Source organism: Heliangelus exortis, chromosome 1 (genome assembly GCF_036169615.1).
Source record: "Heliangelus exortis chromosome 1, bHelExo1.hap1, whole genome shotgun sequence".
Taxonomy (NCBI): Eukaryota; Metazoa; Chordata; class Aves; order Apodiformes; family Trochilidae; genus Heliangelus; species Heliangelus exortis.
The window spans coordinates 130,523,759-130,541,460 of record NC_092422.1 but is presented as its reverse complement, the minus strand read 5'-3'; the positions used below and the strand labels follow the sequence as shown (position 1 = coordinate 130,541,460).

Below are 17,702 nucleotides of genomic sequence, written 5' to 3'. Positions count from 1 at the left end.
TACCAGAGCCTTGGGACTGAGACTTCAAAAATTAAAATCATGCGTAATTTCAAACTGTGATGACAGGACAAATGTCTTTAGTGTCCTCATCTACAATGTTATTCAAACAGAGGGGCCCTAAGACATGACTTTGGCTTCATGTCTATATGTAACACATCAAGCACTCTTTTTTTTTTTTTTTTTTTTTTCCATGAATTGTATTTGTATTGCATGTTTCATAGGCTTTCTTGCATTCCTAAATTTGATATACTGGAAGCAGGCTTATGCCTTATTCGCTGGTAGTCCTGAGACCAAATGGCAAGAAAAGATGGATACACTGAAAGAAAACATCTGCTGAAACAGCTATTTACCACATACTTGATTGCCATTACCACTTCATTTGTCTATTGCTCCAGGGTAGTAGTGTTTAGACTCTCAGATACGTCTTGGAAATCTGAGGTTCATGCAGAAGAGTTTAACCCTTTTTTGCATTGGTCTGTTTTACTTAGTAAAGCTAGGTCACTTTTTTGAAAATCATTGTTGTCAATTAGGTTTGAGTATTGCAGAAACATTCTTGTTTTCACTAATCGTGAAGACTTATCAAAACTCCTGGATCCTGTAAATGTAGTGGTGGTACTGTACCAGAGCCACATAACCAAGCCTTCTGACCTTAGGGGGTCCAAACAAATACCATTGGTGCATCTCTGTAGATGTTATATGTCTGTAACTTTTAGGTACTGATACTAGTGAAATTCTTGATTTTTTTTTATTGCCTATGAAAGTGCACTGGGTTAAGTTCCTCAAATTAGCTACTAGAGGTTGTTAGCTGTACTTAAGAAGAAAGTTATAGTCACCAGCCATTTTTTGATTCTATGAATGTTATTAGAATCATAGAATGGCTAGGTCTGGAAGGGACTTTAAAAAATCATCAAGTTCCAGCCCCCCTGCATGGTCTAGTCCACTAGACCAGGTTGCTCAAGGCCCCATCCAGCCTGACCTAGAACACTTCCAGAGAGGGGGCAGCCACAGCTTCCTTGGGCAACCCCTGCCAGTGTCTCACCACCCTCAAATTAAAGAATTTCTTCCTAATCTCAAACCTAAACCTCCCCTTTTCACGCTTTAAACCCTTTCCCCTTGTCCTCTCACCACACACCTGTGTAAAAAGCCCTACCCCAGCTTTCTTGTAGGCCTCCTTCAGATATTGGAAGGTTGCTATAAGGTCACCTTGGAGCCTCCTTTTCTCCAGGCTGAACAACCCCAACTTCCTCAGCCTGGCTTCGCAGAGGAGGTGCTCCAGCCCTCTGGTCATTTTAGTGTCTCTCCTCTAGACATGTTCCAGGAGCTCTGTGTCCTCCTTATGCTGGGGACTGCAGAATTGGACACAGCACTCCAGGTGGAGTCTCACAAGAGCAGAGCAGAGGGGGAGAATCACCTCCCTTGACATCTGTACTCCTTTCGATGCAGTCCAGGACAGGGTTGGCTTTTTGGGCTGCAAGCACACATTGGTGGCTCATGTTAAGCTTCTTAACCCCAAGTCCTTCTCCTCAGGGCTGCCCTCAGTCCTTTCTCCTCTCAAGCTGTATTCATGCATGGGATTGCCTCAACCTGGGTGCAAAACCTTGCACTTGGCCTTGTTGAACTTCTTCTGAACTTCTTCTGAACTACTTCTCTTTACTTCTCCCTGGTTATCTGTCCTTGTTTCCATCCTCTGTAAACTTTGTTTTTATCCCTAAGTGTGTCCAGGAGTTCCTTGCTCATCCATTCAGGCCTCCTGGCACTCCTGCCTGCCCTCCTCTTCACTGGGACACATTGGTCCTGGGCATGCAGGAGGTGATCCTTGAAAATGGACCAGCTTTCCTGGGCTCCTTTCCCATCCAAGGCTTTATCGCATTTTACTCTACTAATCAGATCTTTGAAGAGACTAAAGTCTGCCATTTTTAAATCAAGTATCTTTAGCTTACTTCACACTTTCCTCACTGCCCTAAGGATCTTGAATTCTACAGTGTCATGGTCACTGCAGCCTGGTTTCCCATTAATTTTTACATCGCTCTCCATCTCATCTCCATCGGTGAGATCAAGGTCTAACAACCTCTTTTTCTGGTTGGTTCCTCTACCATTTGGAGGAGGAAGTTGTCATCAATGCATTCAAGGAACTTCCACGAGTGCTGGTGCTTTGCTGTGTTGTCCATCCAGCAGATGTTGGGGTGACTGAAGTCCCCCTTGAGGACCACGGCTTGTGAGTGCAAAGCAGTTTTTATTTGTTTAAAGATGGCCTCATCCACTTGGTCATCCTGGTTGGGTGGCCTGTAGCAGACCTCCACTACAATACCACTTGCCCCTGACTTTTCTTTAATCCTGACCCATAGGGTCTCTGTCAGCTCTTCACCCATCCCCAGGCAGAACTCCAGGGACTCCAGCTGATCGGTGATGTAGAGGGTAACACCCCCTCTTCTTTTGCCTTTCTTGTCCTTTTTAAACAGTTTATACTCAGCTATCCCCACACTCCAGTCATATAACTTCTCTTGGTTATTCCTCATGCTTCATGCATTAGAGGTGTGCCCCCCTTGAAGCAGCCTTACTGGCATCTATCCATACACATGCCTTACTGTTGGCCTGTGTTTCTCTTCCATACCCAGGGCACCTGTTAGTGTTTCTGTCCTTAGTGGGGCAAAAACTTTGCATAAGCTGAGCTTTTGGTTTCACCCCCAGCATCACCGTGCCATCCCTAGGCTCATCTTTAGTCATCACAGTTTTATCCCCTTCCTCCTCCAAACCTAGTTTAAAGCCCTCTCGATGAACCCTGCCATCTCTCAGACAAAAGTCCTTTTCCTTCTCCTGGATAATTCTGCACCATCCCGTGCTAGCAGGTCTGGTGCCACTTAAACATCTCCATGATCAAAAAACCCAAAGTACAACCTATGGTGGCAGCTTCTAAGCTACCTGTTGATCTGATCTGCTTTCCTATTCCTTTCAACATTGCCTGCCAGTAAAGGAATTGAGGAAAAAAACCATCTGTGCTCCTAAGCCCTTTACCATTCAGCCCTGCACCCTCAAGTCCCTTTTTATTGCCCTGGAGAAAATTGATGGTATCCTTTTACCTATTGGTATACCTATTGATGGTATCCTTTTGATTTCAGTATTATTCAGTCATCCTCCCACTACTCAAAACCCCAGATATTTTTCTTTCATTAAACACCAAATCATCTTTCTCTAGTTGTGCTTTTCTTTCAGTATTGCAGCATTTTTTTTTCTTCCATGTTTCAGGGTTTTATTATTAACAACTGTTTGGAAAAAATTATTTATGACTCATTAAAGATAAAAACTTTAAACTGGGAGGTTTCATTTTAAAAATGAAATGGTTACAATGAAGGTGTTTCTAAGGCTCTCTTGAGAAGTATTGCATAAGCCACCATGATGGTGAGACTAAAAAAAATACAATTTTTTTATTACCATCCTTCATGTTTCATGCACATGTAAATTGTGTTTATCATAAATAACATGTAACTATGTTTTTAGTACCAGAGGAGTATAGTATCACCTTCAAGCATTGAGATGGAAGAATGACTGTGCCATTATGGTTCTTTCTGGTTTTTTTTTTTAGCAGATTCACCAAAAGGCCCTCACCCATCTGCAGGCATGAATGTAAATGTGCAGCATCCCACCAGCACTGGGCAGCAGCAGGTCTCAGCCATACCCTCTCCAAGTGCCAGCAAGCCTTGGCGCAGCAAATCCATGAATGTCAAACACAGTGCAACCTCTACCATGCTGTCCATGAAGCAGCCCAGTCCTGCAACCTCCCCTACTCCATCTTCAGACAGACACAAGCCACCCCCTTCTGAAAGCATTAAGCCCCCTTCATCTGGCCAGAAATCAATGCTGGAAAAATTCAAGCTGGTTAATGCTAGGACTGCTCTGAGACCACCTTTGTCACTGAGCTCAGGACCCAGTGACAGTGGGAGAGAGGATGATACCTTTTCAGAGTGTGGTGAAATGGATGTCTCAGGTGGTGGCTTCACAATCAGCAGTCCTAAAGCATCACCGAAGTTAGCCCCTCTGAAAGCTGGAAGCAAAAATTTCAGCAATAAAAAGTCTTTGCTACAGACAAAGGACAAAGAGGAAAAGAACAGAGACAAAAACAAAGCTTCCACTGACAAAACAGCCAAGGAAGAGAAGGACCAGGTCACAGAAACATCTACAAAGAAGAGCTCAAAAATTGTGAGCTTAATCCCAAAGGGAAGCAAGACAACAGCATCCAAGAAGGAAAGTTTAATACCGTCTTCTAGTGGGATCCCAAAACCTGGATCGAAGGTGCCAACAGCAAAGCAGAGTACCTCAGCTGCATGCACAGGAAGCAAGGAGGTTGAAAAACTGAGGACTACAAAAGGAAACCAGTCCCAATCGACATCAAAATCTCAACTTAGTGAGAAGTCCTCTCCTTCCTCTGGCATTGCTTCTTCTGAAGGGAAAGAACCAAGAGCAACTCTCACCCCGGGGTCCTCCACAGCTCTTTCAGCCTCAGTAGCTCCGAGCAGCGGCCAAGGTGCAGGAAATGGTGTCATCCAGCTTCCTCAGCAACAGCAATACAGCCACCCCAACACTGCCACGGTAGCTCCTTTCATTTATAGGTAAGGTCACAGAGGGAAATTGGGTTTGTGTTACCATTTAGGAAAGGACACTAGAACAGATAAAGCAATGGTGTATCACACTGTTATCTCCCAGTTTCTGTCACAGTGCCATGCACATGTTTTCCTGTCCAAGAACTCTGACTCTCTAACTTGTACAAAAGCAATCCACTGCAGATATTTGCCATTTAAAATTCATGATGTTTTACTGCTTTTGAGAGGTCAGAGCTGACTCAGGTTTCTAGTGTGAATATTCTTGTTTGCAATTTAAGAACCTCAACTTTTGTTTGCTGGTACTCAATTATATTTGCTTAAAGTACACTGTTGTCTTAAAAATGCTAAAATAAACAGATGGGGGTTTCAGCTTATGTAACAGTACTAGTAGGATATTAGAGGAAATACCATACACAAGATTTTGGGCAGAGAGAAAAGGTTATTGTTTGCAGGTCCTTTTCTTGTTTAGGTTTATACATAAACTAGTTATAGAACAGCGCCGTAGAGGTGCTTAATTTATACTGGTGATACAAACTCTTCTGCTGGCCAAGGCTGTGGAATGAAGAGTTAAATGTATTGAATTTGTTGAATTTATTTTGCTATATAATAGAGCAACTGAATAGAAGCTGAGAGATTCTGTTGCTGTACTGCTCAAAAAATGGAGTAGGTGTAGAAAGACTGGCAATGGTTTGAGTAATGATTTCAGATGTCAGAGGGTTTTAGCCACACTTGTGAGCAAGTTTAACACCTGGTAGAATGACAAATACATTATTAAGCAAAATATAGTGGCAGATTTTGTTAATGTGTATATATTGGCTAAAAATTAAAGAGGTGCTGAAGCTGGCTCTGACAAAGTATATATATCATAACACACAACTAAACATAGCTTCAAAGTGAATCTGGATGAGTGATAAACTGTTAAAGTTAATTCTGAACAAAAGCAATTCAGAAAATCGTATGGCAAGGGAAAAAGGCATAATATAGGCTATATTTATTCTAATATGCAGCGTGTAGTTTCTTGAGTTTCAATTAAATGTATTGCTGAAGGTGCTTGATATGCATGTTACTTTATCTGAAATAACCTCAGTGGTACAGAGTATTTGCAGCATGGTACATATGCTTACCTATGGATTAAGGTGCATATACAAGGGGAAAGAAAAGCTATGCTCTGCCTTCAAATGCATGTGCTATTTAATGGCAATTTTACCACATATTGATGCTATTTCATTGCACGATGGAGATATCTTATCATTCTTTTAAGCTTTATAATGAAGTAAAATGCATTTTGAATTTTAAAGGGCAATAGAAGCATTCATCTTCCAGTAAGATTTGGTATGAATAGTCATCTGTTGGCTTCAAATAAGTAAGAAGAAGCAAAGCAGACTGTATTTGAAGTTAAATCTTGTGTGAAAAGAAAGTTCTTAGAGCCAGCATCTGATCTCAGAACACCATAGCCCAGAGTAATAGATCAACTTTCATGACATTACTTCAGTGTGTCTCTTTGTAACTGAGAGCAGAATCTGACCCAAAATTCTGACACAGTATGCTGACACAAAATTCTGACACATTGCTTACAATTCCTAAGAGCACTAATAGTACAAAGTGATTTCATAGAAGAATGTAAATATAACCAAGGATAAAATATCCACATATTTATTTTTGTGGACATACAGCAAGTAAAGGTGTGTGTGAAGCTGGAGTACTATATTTACACTTTCTAGCTTTTAAACTTAGCTGTTTTCTGAGCCATCACCACAATTTACACACAGAATTTTCAGGTGCACTTGTTAGCTGCTAGAACATCTGTATGGATTGATGAGTTAATAAACAATAACTACCACTCAGACTAATTTTTCCACAGATAAAATGAATACTTAGGCTCTACACATTTGTACTGTAAAAAGTTGCACTATAATTTAATAATAATGCATGCATTTTATCCTGAATCATGCACAACACTGCAATATAGCACAATATATGGTTGTGATTAGTTTAAGCAGTTAACACAAGCATAAGCAAGCTCATGCTTTTGCTGGTGTGTAGCAGATGTCCGCAGATATCCCAGCATCTTGTCGGATTTCTTTGCTGCTGCAGTACACTGTTCACTCACTTATCCACCAAAATCCCCAGGTCCTTTTCCACAGAGCTGCTCTCCAGCCAGGTGGATCTCAGTCTGAGCTGCATTTTTGGATGGCATATTCCCAAGTGCCAGACCTTGCAATTTTCCTCATTGAACTTCATATGGTTCTTGCCAGCCCACTCCTCCGCTTATGAAGATATTAAACAGACTGGTATCAGTCCCTGGGGAACCTTGCCTTAAACTGGTTGCCATTGTGAGAAAGAACTATTTACTACCACCCTCTGGATGCAGCCTGTCAGCCAGTTCCTAACCCGCTGTATGGGCCACTTGTCTAGGCTGTAATGCATAGATTTTTCTAGGAGGAGGATGCGGGGGACTGTGTCAAAAGCCTTGGAGAAGTCCAGGTGGACAATGTCCACCACTAATCCTGCATCAGGTTGCTGTGTTGTAGAAAGCAATCAGGTTTGTCAAGCATGATTTGAGCCTGGTGAATCCATCTTGGCTTTTCCCAATCACATGCTTGTATTCCCTCCCATTTCCTGCCCCTACTCCATAAAATCCAGGAGGACTAGAAGCCCAACCCCTTTTTCTGCTCCTTTCTTCTTTGCTGCCTTGCTGCACTCTGGCCTTGATGAATCCCCCCCTTTTGCCATCAGTTCTCCACATGCTTTTCAGAGTCCACATCCATAGGGTGCTGGGAAGAGCTGCAAATCCCTCTCCTCAGTCACCCATGCCACAAGGGGCCCCCACACACCTAGCTCTGCCATCCTTGAGATCAGCTTTTGGACATTTGTATATATTTGTTCCTTATCCCATGTGTTAATGCCCTTTCTCTATTCTGGTAAGCCTGTTTAAGTTTTAATTTGCAACATTCAAGTCTGTCTTTCTTATTACCCTTGGGAGTAGAGAGGGGTGATAGAGAGCAATTCTGTCCTCTGGCTTTTGGTTCATACAGACTGCTAAAACTTGACAGTTAGTAAAAGATTACTCCAAAGAGTTTCTTTGAGGCCAGCATATATTTTGTTTAAACAGAGAAGGCAATGTTGTAAAAGTTATCAGCACCCACGGTGTTTAGGTTTCTGTTCATGGACACTAGATAGGAAACACTATTTCACTAGGAGTGAATACACTGAAATGATGTATTGCACTGTTCAGCTTTGCACTCTTGGTGCTTTCTACTATCTGATATAACATTGTATTTTTATGCTGCTTGAACACCATGGCATGGAAATTCATATGGGATTATTACTTCTCTTCAAAGATTGGCAGCACCGGTCAGAGTTGCATTTGAGATAATCTAAATGGGCATAATTTAAATTCTTCCTTCTCCTCAGCAAGTGATTATTTATTTTGAAATGCCATTGTGAATGTGTTATTTACAGCTCCTAATGTGTTCCCTCTGAAGTTGAATGCAGGATTCAACTGATATAAGAAATGCTGAAGCATATGTAAGTTAGTTCCCAGAAGGTTTGATAAGGGAGATTCAGCAGGAAAAGCAACTAAAAGAAAGGTGTAAGTGGCTGTATAATTTTTAAAGTGTACCAGCCACTATTTACACATTCTTCTACGTACACAGCATACGTACACAGAAGGTGTATGTATGTATCTGGTGTTCCAGAGTGCCTAGACTCGTATTGCAATTGGCCATAGAATTTATCTATCTTCCTAGTGGAGTTTAAATTTCAGATGGAGAAGAGTAACACAGAAGCTTAGTGCTTACTAGGTTACAGTAAATACAGAAAAAAAAGAAAAAGAGGCATTATTGAAAAAAAAAATTGACTCTTTCTTATAAAATCTTAGTGGGAGAGTAACAGTTTAATTGCTCAGTATTTGGAGTTCTTAGTTTTCCTACAAATTTCTCAAAATGTAGTAGAACCTGTAATTCCCAACATTTATTTGCACAGAGGAGTGTGTGTTGTATATGCAGTCATTGTTTTGTTTTTTTGTGAGCCAAAATATGTAAGTTTGTGCCGCTTCCACAAAATAGGTAATAGTCCCAGGAGTAACACAAATGTCATCTCATTTCACAGGGCAAATCCTTAGTGTAAATCATCACAACCCTACATGAAGTATGTGATATGTTGGCAGTTAGCATTTGCTGTGGGTTTGCTCAAACACTAAAGGAATATTTCAAAGAAACATTGCTGTAACTGGATGCAGGTACTGCAGTATTATTTTATTCTATTGCCTCCTCCAGTAACCACAGTAGGGGTTTAGTGGGTCTCTTTACCATGGCTGGAATATAGAATCTGAAGTGCACAAATCCCAAGGGATGTGGTGCTCAGAAATTGTTGAAGGTATAAAAACTGCTGCAGGGAATTAGCTGATCACTCCTCATCCTGAGCTGCACTTCTACATTGTGCATCATTTAAATTTCAGTTCTTCATTTGTAGTTTATGATAGAGACATCTGGAAGAAGTTTCAGTACTGTTTGAATTGAGACCTTGCAGAGATACTCTTTCAGTGTCAGTGCTGAACTACAAAAAAGAGTCTGGCAGTTCTTTTGTCCCTGAAGAATAAGAAAGTGGTTACTTCAGCTACTTAATAGGCTGACATAGAGAGGATGAGGCCAGACTCTGCCCGATGTAGGCTGAACTGGTAAGAAGCAACAGATGCAAGCTACAGAACTTGAGCTGATTAAAAGCTGATTAAAAGCAAGAAAAAAATGTTTTTACCTTGAGGGTAGTGAAACACTGGAGCAAAATGCCCAGAGAGGCTGGGGAAGCTTTGTACTCAAAGGTGTTCAAAACACAACCAAACAAGGACTTGGGCAACTTAATGTAACCAGACCTGATTTGAGCAGTTCCTTGGACCAGGTGGCATCTAGAACATCTTTCTGATCTAGATTACTTTATGATTCTGTCGGGACTGAAATGTTTACTAGATAGAGGCAGAGAAATGAAATATCAGTATAATAAATAAATATCTTACCAGGTACTAAAATCCTCTTTCTATCTCCTTTCTTATATGTTGATTGAATCAATTCTATTACTAGAGCATAGCTTCAAGGGAGTATAGCTTCAAGTGCAGAGCTGTAACAGATGGGAAGGAGGATATAATCAGGTTGTACCTGAAATTCAATTCCAGCTCCTCATTCAGGATGTGGCTCAAGAATAAAAGCTGCTTGTTAAGGATACTGCAAGCGCAGCATCTTCTGGATTTGTTGTAACTGTATTTATGCCCAGTTTTAATTACTAGAATCTCTTTCTGGTCACTGATTGTGGAGCTAAAATTTAAGTTTTCAGTAAAAGATATTCTACCTGTTAATTGTGTTTGCTAGTAATAGATTGTGCTGCTAAACGTAAAAACTTTAAAAACATGATGATGTTTCTTTAAAACATGTTGATTCAGTTACACTTCAATGCTTTATTGATTTCCATTATTTACATTACTGTTGTGAAAGTCATCACTAAAATTCTGCAGTTGTAGGTAGAGCTAAACATTACCACCCACCAATTTTACTTGTAACAAAACCAGAATCTTTAGAAAATTCCTCCCATTTCCTCATGCTTGATTTTCAAGTAATTGTGCAAGAAAAGATTTCAGTTAAGAGATGTTGGCTTAAATGGATGGGAAGGATAATAAGCAAAAAAAATAATTATAAACATGTACTTGATTAATGTTGAGTTAAAACAGTAGCTTGATATTTCAGTTGTTCAGTTGTTCAGTTGTTCAGTTTATGATCTGAAGTCATTCTTTTAAATTACCATTCAGACAAGTGGTCATATTCCTTTGACTAAATAATCAGTAAAATGTAATATAAAGGATCAAAAATAATATTCTGGCCAGTCTTCTGTCACTGGCAACCATATTAACCCTTTCACAAACCAGCTAAACTTTATTTTAAAGTAGTTAATACTTACTACACTAACAGGAAGGTTCCTCCAGAAACTCACTCATCTCATTCTCAAAAATTGTTAGCAACCCATATGTGACTGATGACTTTGTTAATATTGTCTTTAACCTAAAAAAAGTGATTTTCCCTGTTTTTGATTACTCTTCTTAAATATGTGAGGGAATTATCCCATCTCCTTCCTTCTCTTTTGCAAGACTAAACCAAGTTGTCTCTTCTTTCCTTTCAGAAGGGCTTCTTGTTCCCCATGAACATCCTGATAGCCCTTCCCTGCAGCTGTGCCCAATTTAACTCATATGTCTTGAACATGGGTGATCAAACTGCTCATATTCCAGATGTGGTCCTGCCAGCCTGTTACATTGACAGTGATCCACATTCAAGACAGCTGCGCCGCAGGGAACTGTTTGAAATAAAGCAAAACAAAACAAAAACAAAACCCAGCATATTCATCTGATATCTTGTGGAATGTCAAGTGAAAATCAAAGAAATCTTTGATGTGATCTGTGTTTATCAAAGGTTGTCTATTTCATCAGAGATGAGAAATGACTGCCTGTGCTAAAGACAGCTTATTAAGCAGTGTTCAAATTCTGTTCTTACTTACTCCTGTACAGGCTCATTTTAATCAAGCTGAATAAGCTTGTGCAGGCATCATTGAGAGCAGGATTTGTCCCATTAAGTGAGTCTAATGCTGTTACAGGAGAACTTGCTTTAGCAGAGGACTTGATTAATTGGAGATAAATATATTCACTGATTGCCATGATTAAAATAGAAAACAGATTGTCCTGTTTTCATGAGCTTGCCTAAATAACCTGCAGTGCAGAAGCACAGCACTGTGAGAAATCTCAATGGGATTGCTTCATCACTTTGATGTCAAGAGAGATGCATGGATGCAGCTTTTTTTTTTTTTTTTTTTTTTTAAGGCAGTGGGCCTTAAATAGGTAGAGTATCCTCTACTTTGAATAGGTAGAGGATAGAGGGCCATTCAAGGCCAATGTGTAAGGCTAATGAGAAGATCTTTTATTTTGCTGTTAGCTTTCCCAGAGTTTGATCTTTGTAGTCCTCCAGAGATCACTTGAGTCATTCTTAGGATTAATATGGCTCAGAGAAAGAAGTGCAAGTAGAATTACAGGGGTAGGCACACAATTTCAGAATTTATTTATTTATTCATTTATTTATTTTTATTTGAGACAGAACAGCTGAGCTAAGCAAAAAGGCATCTACCTTGGGGTCCCTCCATCATGAGTACCCAAAAGCTGGGTACATGCCTTCTGGCCCATCACTCCCACAATAAATAACCAGTTTTGTTGAGTAAGTGGAACTTTAAGTGCTATAAAATTCATGCTGCAAAATTTCTCTGTGGAGTTTCAGTTTTTGCCTCAGATAATTACAATCATTGATGTTCTTACCAAATTAAGCATAAAAATGCTGAATGAAGTCAGTACAGCAGTTTCTTTGTTATTTGTTTTGATAGCAAATGACATTATTTTACATTATTTTTACATTATATTTAACCTTTTGAATTTCAAGTAAGATAAAAGGGACACTTTATGCTTCTTAGAGCTGCTATTTCAGCCTGCCTACAAATTTAAGAAAAGCACATCATAAAAATGATCATAAACCATGTGTTTCCATGGTTTTCTTTCAACAAATTAAATCAGACACTTTAAAATTTTTTGCATGATACAGTATTTGTTATTCAGTGTTTCTACTGTAAGGCTTAGATCCTAATGCCATCTTGTGTCACAGAAACAGAATTTTATCCTGCAGTTTGTACAGAATCATTGTGGTTGGAAAAGACCTTTAAGATAATTTTCCAGTCAGAGCAGTTCCATGATCCTGCTTGAATTAATTGCTTAATTAATCTACCCGATTAGATTCTAAAATTATTAATGGGAATCTTTGGAAGTATCTCTTTTCCTGGTGTTTTCCACTTCTCTTTCTGGTTATTGCTCCATCAGGTTTTTGAAAATAGAAAAAAAAAAAAAAAGCAACAAAACACTGAATAATGGAAGTATGTTTTAATTGGTATCTCTTATACCTCTAAAAGGTGCAATGTAGCCTGGGAAAGAAAATGTATATTTATTTTTATTTTAAGTTAGCAGATTCACTCATCATATTAAAGTTTGCTTAGCTCCTGTAAATCACTCACTACTTGTTTGTACTCTTGTAGAGAGATCCAGTCCTTTTAACATAAGCATCTGTGTTACCATACAGTGAATAACGAGTTAAGGATCAGTATATTGAGTGTATAGGTGATAGCCACTGCCAGAAGGCAGTCCAGATCATTGAAGTTCTGTGTTTACCTGTCATCATATTCTATATGAAGAGTGAGTTCAAATGCTGGGTGGGAGTCCAGACCACTTTATCCTTTTCTGATGATAGATGTCCAAATAAACAGGAATGGAATCATAGAATCGTAGAATTGGCTGGGTTGGAAGGGACCTCAGAGATCATCAAGTCCAACCCTTGATCCACTACCGCTGCAGTTACCAGACCATGGCACTGAGTGCCACATCCAGTCTCTTTTTAAATATCTCCAGGGATGGAGAATCCACTACTTCTCGGGGCAGCCCATTCCAGTGTTTGATCACCCTCTCAGTAAAGAAATTCTTTCTAATGTCCAACCTAAACCTCCCCCGGCACAACTTGAGACCGTGCCCTCTTGTCTTGCTGAGAGTTGCCTGGGAAAAGAGACCAACACCCACCTGGCTACACCCTCCTTTCAGGGAGTTGTAGAGAGCAATGAGGTCTCCCCTGAGCCTCCTACAGGCTGAACAGCCGCAGCTCCCTCAGCCTCACCTTATAGGACTTTTGCTGGAGTCCCTTCACCAGCCTAGTTGCCTGCCTTTGGACCCGCTCCGGGACCTCAGTATCCTTCCTGAACTGAGGGGCCCAGAACTGGACACAGGACTCGAGGTGTGGCCTCACCAGCGCTGAGTACAGGATTCTTTCTATCCTCTCTTAGAAGAGAGATAGTTGCTCAGGGAACAGTTTGCATCAGCTTTCTTGATTGATGCAGTGATTGATGGTTGAACAGTTACACAGTCAGGAATGTTGGATGCCATAGGATCAGAAGGAGAACAGAGGAAAAGGATCCGGTTTTGTTCAATGCTATAGGTGGACTGATGTAAACTCCATACACGTTTTGTGGAGATTGCTGGGAGTACTTGATCTACACCCATGTTAAAAAAAAAAGCGGCTTACTCTTTTCTGGCATTCTTCTTAACTAACTCCAACCATGCTCCAGCCCCAGCAAACCACACCAATCACCATTTATATAAAAGCCTTTGTTTGAGGTGTGGTTTTGGGCTGAGAGTTTGCCCTAGGCTGACACAGCACTAAGTTTCAGCAGTAACCCAGGCAAGAGTACTCATTAGCATTCACAGCTTCTCACAATGGCTTTCATTGAAAGTAAACATATCTCTCATTTGTTTTCATGATTTGAAACAGTATGAGAAAGCAGGTGGGATGGTGGAATTTCTGTGTGTACATTGAGGAGGGACTGAGTGGGCTTTTTATTCTTAGGACACTGTCCTCAAGCACCAAACATAAAATTACATTCGAAGTAATTGGGATATAGTTAACTTTGCTGTGTGTACTTAGGATGTGTGTCCAGTAATGTATGACAGAGTAAAATAGTAGCTGATAACCAAAAATAGTTTCAAGAGAGCAGCTGTCCATTTCCAGCATCCCAAATGTACAGAAATTGGTAAGAAAGACAATGCAACAGATCAAACATCTTTTGCATTGCTGTTTCTGTATAAGTAGAGTCAGAGTTAAGTGGTTCTAATCAACAGATTCCACCATGACACGACTTGAGTAATTTGTGTGTGCAGATATTTGCTCCCTCACTTACTGTCATGAATTGCTGAAAAAATCCATTTAGTAACTATGAAGAAAATATTAACGGGAAAGTTATTTCATAAAATGTCATAAGATTCTTTTGAAATATAAGTCATGGTTTTTATCAGTTATATGTATAAAATACACAGTCATCACACAGTTAAATATTTGTGTTTACAGTTTTGTTGGTCATTGGAAACACTTTATGGTGAATTTGGAGTATTTTCAAATTAGGATTTCACAAGTCTTTGAAGAAATCAAAGGACTGAGTGTGCTGTTCTTGTCAGGAGAACTGTAAGAACTTAAATTCTAAGTGAGGACTTTTTTCCATTTAATTTCAAAAAGTGGCTAGTATATCTGTGGATGTATTCTTTTACTGTATAAAAATGTGGCACAGGTTGCTATTTAATGGCATTTTGGCTCAAAAGTTCCTATGTGAGGTACAAGTGTCCTTTAAGTAAAGACAGTAATTTTGTGATCTATTTTGTATTATACTCTCTGTGCTTGCTTATTTCTTGCTACTTAACATTATGCAATGGCAAGTAGCAATTATGCAAATAACAAAGGGTACTCATAATTTATCAGTGATACCCACAGAAACACACCATCACAGAAATATGGGCTATTTGTTAGCAAGTTAACAGAAAAACTTCTATTATCCCATTTCCTGAGAGTTATATAAGGGGCTTTATCAAAATAAGCTGCACATAGATTTAAATATCTGGGCCAGATTTCCATTCCATCCTTGCATAAGCTTCTTCCCACATGGTTTTTCCCACTTAATATTTCAGCAATTATAAGTTTTCATTTCCATTATACATGGACAGGGATGTGACAACCAATTTAAATGGATTCTGCCTATATCTAGTTGACACATCTTGCAGAGGAAAAGTAAGGAAACAAAATGGCTCTGTATTTCCCAGCATTAACTCTGAGTTGTTGGTGAAGAAAGAGACAGGGAGAGTTCCTAGCTGCTCGCAGCTTTGTGCAGCTGGAGTCTAACACAGCAAGAATGTGACATTCATGGTATTTTCACCATACAGTGGTTCAGTTTTAGATGGAGCTGCGAGTAACATTCATTTCTCTCAATACATGTATGACAGATAATAATAATCAACCTTGTTGCTTGATTTCAGAACTCTCTCAGAAAATGACAGTACCTCTTTACCACCTGCTGATTCCTGCACCAGTCCGACCAAAATGGATTTGTCATTCAGTAAAACTGCCAAACAGTGCCTAGAGGAGATATCTGGTGAGTAACAATAATTCAGCAGAAGCCTGTAAACTTCTTTGCTTACATCTGTTTCTTACCAGGAGCTTTGCAGCAGTTTGACATAATACTTCTGACCCCTATTCATGAGTGGTATGAAATATGCAGAAAACTTGAGTCATAAACATTTAGTGCTTCAAATGCACAGTTCGCTTGTCTGAACTGGCTCCTGTTCAGATATCCTCTTCATCATTTTGAGAAACTGGCCTTTCACAAGCTAGGGTTTCAAGTCATTATTTTAGTCATACTGAGTACTCCAGCAGGATCAGTGGAAAATCTGCTTCAGAATATTTGACACTGATGCCCTTAAGATCATCAAATTAAATTGTAACATCAGAATTAAGACAAAATATATTTTACTTTTTAAAATGAATGTATATTCAGAAAATGGAGACCTGTGACTAGTGGTGTTCCCCAGGGATTGTGTCTATCTTATTCAACATGATGGGACAGAGTGTATCCTCAGCAAGTTTGCTGGTGATATGAAACTGGGAGGATTGGCTGAGACACTGGAAGGCTGTGTGGCCATTCAGTGAGATGTGGACAGACTGGAGAGCTGGGCAAAGGGGAATCTGATGAGATTTAACAAGAAGAAATCGAGAGTGCTACACCTGGGGAGGAATAACACCATGCACCAGTACAGATTAGGGGTTGAGCTGCTGGAAAACACCATGGAGAAGGACTTCAGAGTACTGATGGACAGTAAGTTCTCCATGGGAGAGCAATGTGTCCTTGTGGTCAAGAAGGTCAATTGGTATCCTGGGGTGCATTAAGAAGAGTGTGTCCTACAGGTCAAGGGAGGTTCTCCTTCCTCTCTGCTCTTCCCTAGTGGGACCTGGCTTAGAAGCTGCTGCTAGAGCTAAGCTGCTAAATATTGTGTTTTGAAATTCCTTGTAAACCTTGAGAAATATCCTTATTAGGCTGAGAGCAATTTTTCAGAATAACACCACTGAAGTCAACAGAGCCATGCTGATTTCCATCAGTTTGGGATCTGGTCGTAATTCTGCCTATGGATGTAAAAAGCAAAGTGTCACAGCTGACTTTTTCATCAGGACTGAGTTGCACCAGGGTTGTGTGGAACAACTTTCAGAGAGATCCTTCACCAGAGCTGTTTTGTTGGGATTTGGGGGTTTGTTTTTATTTTTATTGTTGTTTTGTGTTTTTTTTCATTAGCATCCTTAATCCTTATATTTTTTACAATAATAATAAAAAGTGAAATCTCTGTCCTGGAGGATTTGACTGTAGTTTTGCCCCTTTAGTCCAAATTTTTAACATTCTGGTGGACTTATAACTAGTCATGTGATTCTTCTAACACAGGCTATAACTCACTTAATGCACTCATTTGACACATCAGTCTAAAATTATCTCTTCAGCAGAAGGGAAATTATATGCCCAAGCTTTGTTGAATTGCCTTGGCATTTAGCTGACTCATACCAAAACTGAGGTTTTGTCCTGGTTTGCCTTATACCCTTTGGAACTTTTCTGAATATAATTTCCCTTATTTGCATAGCCAGCTTTTGTGATAAATATGTTTCTCTGAAACATGGTGAGATGTTTGCTAGAGATGGTAACAATATAGTATCAATGCAATGCTTCCTGAAATGAGGGATCAAATGGTATCTCATGTCTCCTGGCTTTTTACTGTTCTGAACAGAAACAGCATCAAAAAGAAGAAAGTGGCACAAAGGGCTCTAGATATCAGAGATGTTTATAATCTAATCTAATCTAATCTAATATAATATAATATAATCTGTTTCTAATTATTCAGACTCTGGCATTAGCAGTTGACTGACATAACAGATAGTAAAACAGAACCACTGGGAAAATGTGATCAATTAGTTATTGTATATGGAGAAAAACAGATATGTTTTCAATTATGACCCATAATTGTCTATTAGCAGAAAGAATGAATGGGTCAAATATTACATTTGCTGCATAAACAATTGTCTGTACTGAGGGATGATAACCAAGTCACTGGTGATTCTGTCATTGATGAACCTGTGTGGGAAAAAGCCCTGTGATGGCTATTCAGGAGAGTATTCCATGATGGAATGGCCATGA

At 39.6% G+C, this 17,702-nt stretch overlaps 1 protein-coding gene across 1 annotated transcript in view; it reads left to right on the top strand.

Moving 5' to 3' along the window:
- NAV3 (neuron navigator 3) overlaps positions 1-17,702 on the top strand; it is a 267,393-nt gene that overhangs the window by 130,560 nt on the left and 119,131 nt on the right. The window contains exons 8-9 of the mRNA XM_071766381.1: positions 3,581-4,604; positions 15,508-15,623. Of these exons, the coding sequence (XP_071622482.1) occupies positions 3,581-4,604; positions 15,508-15,623 (1,140 nt within the window). The remainder of the gene's footprint in view (positions 1-3,580; positions 4,605-15,507; positions 15,624-17,702) is intronic.